This window comes from Alexandromys fortis, unplaced genomic scaffold (genome assembly GCF_014885135.2).
Source record: "Alexandromys fortis isolate MF-2015 unplaced genomic scaffold, M_Fortis_MF-2015_v1.1 scaffold_98, whole genome shotgun sequence".
Lineage (NCBI taxonomy): Eukaryota > Metazoa > Chordata > Mammalia > Rodentia > Cricetidae > Alexandromys > Alexandromys fortis.
In genome coordinates this window covers 3759727-3767842 of record NW_026068002.1, presented here as the reverse complement: position 1 = coordinate 3767842, position 8116 = coordinate 3759727, and the positions used below count along the sequence as shown (strand labels likewise).

Sequence of the window (8116 nt, the reverse complement as noted above, 5' to 3'; positions counted from 1 at the left end):
ATCTGGTTCCCAGTGCTGTTCAGACTCAGGACAAGATCAAATGAGAAAGAGGCTCAGAAATCAAAGGACCATGTATACAAAGGGATGCCACTAATCTTGGTACCTCAGGCAGCCTGGTATTTGTCTAACCAAATATCAAAACACCAACCAAGGTTTTAACTTCTATCTCATTCATTCTGAGGGCTCAGAACCTCATGTAAACTTCACAACACCCTCCTCATCCGTAAAACAACCTTTTGCCGCCATTTTATTTTTATGGAACCTTAAAAAGATGTAAACAGCCCTGCACCCTGACACAGGAAGTCTGCAATATCTAGTACTTCTCTGCCCGTTTCACTCTGCTGTGTCACTAATACAGCATTCTCAAGGCCTTCATTTATCAAACCTTGAACAAGCACCACAATTACCACTATATTCTAGTGAAGAAATAGATATCTTAGGTTTCCTGATTCAGGATGAGGAGTTGGCCTCGGTGGCAGAATGCGTGCTTAGTATGTCACAGGCTGTAGGTTCTATTCCCAACATCAAAATCAAACAACAAAGACTTGTCTAATCTAGATATCCAAACTTGAATTCAATTTAGCAAATATTTACTTCTATTATGTGCCAAGCAACAGTGTTTGATGTCAGGGCTACAAAGACAAATAAATTACAATTCCTGCCTGAACTACTTCCTTCTCTAGCAAAGTAATCACAAGTGTAAATAAATATAAATAAATGTGCCCAGTACAAGGCAGGGCGGCACAGAGCTCCTCTTAGGGTCACTTAAAGCTACATAAAGGACACCTTCATTAGTCAAAGATTGGAGGGAGTGAATAAAGTGCTTGGCAAAGCTAGGAACTCCTAAGCAGTTTGATATGGATAAAGAATAAAGTCTGTGTTATGAGAAATAGGATACAAGAACTAGAAAAAGGGAAGCTCATGCCATGCCAAGGGACTTGCCCTCTGTCCTACCTGCAGGCAATGGGAGTTGCACTCTGGAGCTTTGCAGCTACATAAAACAAGATTAGATTTGTCTTTTGCTTTTTGCTCTTTTCCTTTTTCATCCTCCGCTCTCAATCTTTATTCTGTTTTGTTTTAGTATTTGTCTCAAACAAGGCCTCATAGGTAGACCAGGCAAGCCTGAAGCTTAGACATAGCAGGGCTGCCCTTTAGCTCCAGATCCTCCTGCCTCAAACTCCCATGTGTTTCTATCAGTCACAAGGCATCAAGCTTGGTTCCCTACATCTGCACTTTTAAGACTGGTGGCAGCATCGAGGTGACTGAGGGAGCCTCCTACAAGTGAAACACAGGTGTTCACTTACGCCAACAGCATATGGGGAAGGAGGAACATGAGAAATGTTAGTCGCAGAATACGTGAGGCTCCATGGCTGCCTAATTACAGGACCAGCTAGCGAGGGAGCATGACTAGGATGGCTCCCAGCTCTCTGGCTTGGGTGAAAAGGGTGATGCCACCACTGACTTGTGCAAGAGCCTTGCCTCTGTGTGAACTTACACATGGTGCAGTCACGTGAGCGAGCTAGGAAACAGATGCTTGGGCTCAGCCAATCCTTGAGCTGTCTCTAGTTCTAGATGACAGTTTGCTTGTAACCTAACAAGAGCCCTAGAGCCAGGGCCACACAGTTAACCCCTCTGATTCCTGTCACTCAGATATTAGCAACAAAGGCATGTTGTTTTCTACTCTAAGAAATGGGATGATTTGTTATATAGCCTCTGTAACAGGAGAAATGGGATGATTTGTTATATAGCCTCTGTAACAGGAGAAATGGGATAATCTGTTATATAGCCTCTGTAACAGGAGAGATAGCATAGCCAAAACGATGGGAACGGCTTGGGAGTCAGACAGCAGGCTCTGAGGACTACTACAGAGAAAACCCAAGGGCCTCTGAAACACTATTAGCTGAAGCCTCATGGTCTTGAGTCAGGCTGCAGGGGGAGCAGGAGGAAAGTGAGGCAGTGCTGCAGGAGGGGCAGGGCACCCTGGTTACATAAGGGAGGAACATGACCTGCACCATTCCTGCAGGTACAGGGACTGAAGAAAACGCACTCACCTGGTGTAACTAAGACTCAGAGCAGTTCTCAGAGAGCAGTTTGTCTGTTGACTAGTCTGATATTCCCTACTTAGGTAAGAAGAGATTAGCATAGGAAGAGCTACTCAAGAAAAAAGAGCCAGGATGTTGATGGGTAAAAAGTTTGGCCTTCCAAATGTAAAGCAATGCTAAACTCAAGTTCTGGGCAGAGACCAAATCCTAGGCTTAAGACAGAATCAAGGGTCTGACTGAAACCTTCGGGCAGATCAAAGGCACAATTCAATCAAACAAAAGGTGTAATAAAAAATTAAGGGTGTGCCTCACAAACTCAATTTATAAAACAATAAAGCTTAAGTAAGAGCAATGTATAAAAAAGCCCAAAGTACTGAAACAGCTAATTTCAGAGGTTTTTGGAGTCTGTGGTTTTGAACTAATGAAAAAGAATCCAGCAAAAATTCACCAAAGACCCAGAAAGTTTTTAGAAAAAACACTTAGGCAGACATAGCCAGCTTGAACTGAAAGGGGCGGAAACAAGACAAAAGGAAATCTTTGAGGCCCTAAAATTCTATTAACAGGAAGTAGACTGAGAAAACTAATCAGCTGTGAAGCACATGCTTTCTGGGGATCACTCTGAGGGTTGAACCAGAGCCTAGAGGGCAAGGCACAGAGCCATGGAGAATTATCCCAGGCCTGGGACCTAATCAAGACCATCCAGCATCTGCCCTTCCATTTCAGAACTGCCATGGACCAGCGGCTCCTTTGTGAGTTCCACTTCTTCCCTTTAGTAGTTGCCCTAGGTCCGTCCCTCTGTGTCTCTTAGATGAGAGACACCTACCCCAGTGCTTGAGCTTCTCAGGTCACTAGTTAACTCCTCACAAGATGCTAAACACAGAGAACTACAGCCCCTGACCCTCGCCTACCTCAGACCCAGATTCAGATGGAGTGACTGTGGACTTGAGCTGTTGTTGTAAGGCCAAACTTCTGGGTCAAGTGCATTTTGCATGTGGATGAACATGAACCATTTGGTGGTTGAGAGAGAGACTATGACACCAATATTACCTAACTGCTTATCTAGGCCCCTTTTTTACAGGTCAGGATTGGTCCGTGTGACCAAGAAATATAAAAAAAGGATGGACCAGCACTTCTGAGCAATTATCAATCACTGAGGATACTACTTGAGCTCTCCCATTCACCTGATCTCACCCAGAGTTCTCCTTCTGGGACAAACTGACAAAAGGCAAGGTAGAAGGAACCGCGAAGCCTCTGGCCAAACGCCAGCAGATTAACAAGGCCTGCTTATAAACGTAGGGGTGGGAGAGATGGCTCAGCTGTTGAAAGCACACGCTGGTCTTGCAGAGGACTCAGATTCAATTTCCAGAACTGTGTAGTAGCATACAACCAACTGTAAGTCAAGTTCCAGGGGACCTACTGCCTTCTTCTTGCATCGGCAGGCACCAAGTGTGATGCACAGCAAAACACTTGCACAAATAAAATAAAATGTTTAAGTCTAAGCAATAATAATAATTTTAAAAATAATTTAGCTGAGTGGTGGTGGCACGTGCCTTTAATCCCAATACTCAGGAGGCAGAGACAGGAGGATCTCTTAGAGTTAGAGGGCCATGCTGGTCTGCAGAGGGAGTTACAGGTCTACACAGACAAATCCTGTCTCGACAAGTCCCCACCTCCCCCAAAAAGAAAGAAAACAAGCAACAAGTTACAAGCAGTTTCTACAGTCCCAATGAGCTCTTAAACTGACTACAGATCTGCAACCCGGAGTAAATTCAGACCAGCACCATCAAACCTTGATTCTTGACTTTCAGAAAGTAAATAACAATTATTGTTACAATATGCAAAACTTTTGTCAGCTAAACAGCAATTAAATAAATTGTATGGATCTACAAAAATATGCGAAATCCTAATATGCCCAATCCCTTGAAGCTCTACATTTTTTTAATTTAGACAAACAAAAGAACAAAAATAAAATCATGAGCACTTTCCTCCAGAAGATGGTAGCCCTGAAACACTATCTGCCTGGGTGTCACACAGGTGGCCCCAGCAGTACTTAACCAAACCAAACTAGAACACGGACCAAACTGAAGAGCAATGAAAGAAACCAGTTCACAAGAAAATGAGTAGCAAAGAAAACTGAAGAGAAAGGCAGTCAAAAGGGAGACTAAGAAGACAGAGCTGCTCCCAGGAAAGCAGAGAAAACAAATTCCCTGACTAACAAAAATGAGAGAGAAATGTGCTCCCTACCAAGACATGGAAGGTGATGGCGGCAACTGGAAAGAGCAACGGAATTTCAGGTGGACAGCAGACCCTAGGAGGGTCTAAATAACAAAGTGGAATGTAAGAGCGCATTGTCGGAAAACAAGAAAGAAAAGAAAAATGAGAAAGAAACAGGAGGGATTTGCACTTCATTTGGAAACTAGATGCTCGGTGAACAGGCTTTTCCAACTTCAACCGCCATTCAAATGACACTTGAAAGGTTTCAAGATCTCAAACACAATGAAGAGTATTACTAACTCATCTGGTGTAATCTCAACGTCAATATTAAGGGTAAAGAATTTCAAAAGAGGGCTGGAGAGATGGCTCAGAGGTTAAGAGCACTGCCTGCTCTTCCAAAGGTCCTGAGTTCAATTCCCAGCAACCACATGGTGGCTCACAACCATCTGTAATGAGGTCTGGTGCCCTCTTCTGGCCTGCAGGCATACACACAGACAGAATATTGTATACATAATAAATAAATAAATATTTTAAAAAAGAAAAAAAAATAAATCTTTAAAAAAAATATTAAAAAAAAAGAATTTCAAAAGATCCTATAGTTAATGATCTGTGTGGAAAATCAAGGTTATTTGATCACTCACCATTTGAAAGTGGGAGAAAAGGAGACAGAATTTATTAAAATATTAGCTGATAATAGCAAACAGGTTATAAAGGCCTTTATCTTTTAAAATTCAGATAATTTCTTACTTTTGAAGAGCAAAGGCCCTGGACGGGAACTGATTATAAACATGTTAAATTTGCCACCCACCACCCTGTGCAGTTCAGATACAGAAACACTACAGAGAACACGGTGGAGGGCAGGTGAGGGACAGAAAGAAGCACAGTACACGTTGGAAGCACTAAGAAATTAGGGCCATATTCCAAAGGTAACGCTATCTCCTCTATCTCTAAGGACTTGGGACAGTTCCTGCTCACGACGACACAAGTTTACGGCCAGCATGTACTACAGAATAAGTTCTGTCTCACAAGAACAACAACAAAAATCTACAAACAACTAAACATAAATTAACAGGAAATGGGTTATATCTATGAGCACATCCTCAGAAAAAACGTTTAAATTGTTTCTTTGCAATGACAGTACTATATTCTTATGAACACCTGTACCTCTTACTAAATAAATACATCTGATACCCCAGAAAAGGGCTCCCCTAAATCATGTTATGACCTTTATATCAGTTGATAATTACAGGGTGGGGCAGATATTTCAACTACTACATCTGTGCTGAAAATGATAATTTGCTTAATATTTACCTCCCTTTCCTCGTAACGGTTTAGTTTTTAGAACTGGGGAATTAATTAAGTGCATCGTGAATACTAAGTCCATAGAAGAGACTCTTCTGTTCAGTTCTCAAATTAATGTCACCTATCAAAAGCTGCTCCCGCACACCACCTGGCTTCCCTTCCTAGAAAACACTCAGCATTTTAATAAATCGCCTTCTTGTCGTACTGGTTGGTTACTGTCTCACCGAAATAAGATCTTCCGTGTCATGTGGACAGTTCCACTCTCTCACAGTGCCTAACACGCAACCGGAACACAGTCAACACTAAATAAAGCGAATGCCGGGCTTGGTGGCCAACGCTTGCTATCCCAGCACTCAACAGGCTGAAGACGGCGGGTTCGAAGGCAGCCTGGGCTGCACAGCGAACCCACATCGTTCTCAAGCGTCTCCCTTTCGCTGTCAATCTGGTTCCCCAGAGCTGCCCGCACTGGTACTGCAGCCCAGGGCATCCTTCCGGGTCTGTGTCCCGACACCAAAGTCCGCGCTAAGCTTGCAGAAGGAGCTGTCACTGAATGAATGACACGGAGGTCCCGACCCCGGCGGATGATGCAAAGGCAGCCGCCGCAGAGCTGGTTCTGAGAAGCGACCTCAGCCCAGCCCGGCTTCAGCGCACCCCTGCAGACTCCCGCCGCGCAAGGCCAAACCCCGCGTGGTGGCACGAACGCCGCCAGCACGACCTTCTGCCGGGCGAGACAGGCTGCCCCAGGCACCGAGCCCAGGCCACGGGGCGGGCACTCACTGTAGGTCCGACCCAAAGCTTGGAAGAGCAGGTCTCGCTTCACGCTGACAGTCGGCATGGCGAATCGCGGACAGTGCGCCTGCGCGCCACATGCGGGGCCTCTGCGGCGGTAGCGCGAAGGACCCGCCGCTCCTTCCGAGCTGTCTCACGTTATGCCTGATTAAATCCAACAATTTGCACTCCCGTTTTTCAACCGAGCACAAGAAAAATGCCACTCTCTGGATCACTTAATATAAACACATTGGGATGCTAACTGAAAGTTTGAAAAATAGATATAATTGGGTAAAATTCTCTCTATTATGACAGGCAACAATACGGTCAGTCCCCAGAGGCCCGGATGCTCCCAAAGTCCTAAGGAAGTTGCCAACTGGGTGGGCGGGGCGCTGGAGGGGCGGGTATGGAGGTGGGAAGGGATTTCAGGTATAGAGTCCGGCGCTGAGGTGTTGAGGAAAGCGGGTTGAGCTGGTGCAAGGCTGTCTGGAAGGAAGAAAGTGCAAATACTAATGGCAAAGTCTGTTAACGGGCCAGTTTTCACTTCTTTAACCTTGAAACTCTGCAGATTTTATACCTTAGTTTTGTTTGAACACAACAGAAACCGTATAGGTCGATGGTGTTGGAGACCTCAGAACTGTCAAGTATCTATCAAATGCCGTACTCAGCCTAATGCCGGCATGAGCAGATTTCCTCCTTAGAGCAACCCTGAGTGAGAGCAGGCCAGACAGTGGTCCACAGAGATGTCAGGACTTACCTAATCCCTGGAGCCTGTAAATGATGCTTTGTGTGGTATCAGCCTCTGTGTGGAGTAAGGTAACGGGTTTTGAGATGATGCTTGGCCAGGGTTGTTAAAATGGGTCCTAAACGCAAATAGTGTATGTAGCCTTGTAGGTGTAAGGTCAAAAAAAAAAAAAAAAAAAACCTTTGACATCGCTTTTGGGTTTTCATTTTGAAAGAGAGTCTCAACTCCGTAGTTCAAGCCAGCCTGGAACTCATCCTGTACCCCTGGCTAGCCTGAAATTTTCAGAGATTCTCCAGCTACTTTGATTGAGCCTGTCTTGAGACAGCTGTCTTGAGTCACCTCGCCAGGCTCAAGTTTCTGTTTGAAATCAAAAGTTTGTGGTACTTTGTCTCAGCAACCATGAAAAAAAAAACAAATAGACGCCAAAGCAAAGTACTAAAAATAACCCTCCCCCTTTAAGAAATAAACAGGCACGGACTCTGGGACCCACCCAACCTGTAAGGCAGAGCAGAAGCATCGTTCTTCAAGGGAACTCTGCCCTTTCCACCATGCAGCAAGGGCCTCTGCTGTCTGTCACTTGAGGAGGCAGAAGCAGGATCAGATCGAGGCCATCTTGGCAGTTAATCAAAGTGTTTTTCTGTCCTGATTTCCACTTACAGCGAGGCCATATGTATCTTTCTGACCCCAAATTACTGCATGTTAATGTTCCCTTTGGAGCGCACACTGCAGGATTTTCCATGGCCAGAACCTCAGTTTTCTTATCTATAAAACAGAGCTGACTATACATACCTTAGAAAATTAATGCGAGGGTTTGAAATGATTCTCTTAATGAACTAAGATCTTATGTCATTGATCCTGGCAATAAGGCAGGCTTCACCATTCTTGTCTTTCTTCAATCAGTCGCCTGCTCTTGAATGCCCGTGACACATTGCTTCCACCTGGCATCTCTCCCCAGGAATATGTCATGCTTCTTTCTCATTACATACGATCTCTGTGTGCCTTCTTGGTCACTAAAACAGCTGGGAGAGGACTGGAGAGTAGTAAA

The 8116-nt window shown here is 44.6% G+C and overlaps 1 protein-coding gene across 2 annotated transcripts in view; it reads right to left on the bottom strand.

The window, feature by feature from the left end:
* Farsb (phenylalanyl-tRNA synthetase subunit beta) overlaps positions 1-6407 on the bottom strand; it is a 67251-nt gene extending 60844 nt beyond the window's left edge. Inside the window, exons 1-2 of one of the 2 annotated variants that reach the window (XM_050161045.1) lie at positions 6336-6407; positions 4476-4528 (exon numbers count right to left, since the gene is read on the bottom strand). In XM_050161045.1, the coding sequence (XP_050017002.1) occupies positions 4476-4528; positions 6336-6393 (111 nt within the window). In that variant the 5' untranslated portion in view covers positions 6394-6407. The remainder of the gene's footprint in view (positions 1-4475; positions 4529-6335) is intronic. The other variant, XM_050161044.1, reaches the window with a different exon arrangement.
* Positions 6408-8116: the final 1709 nt, after the last annotated feature.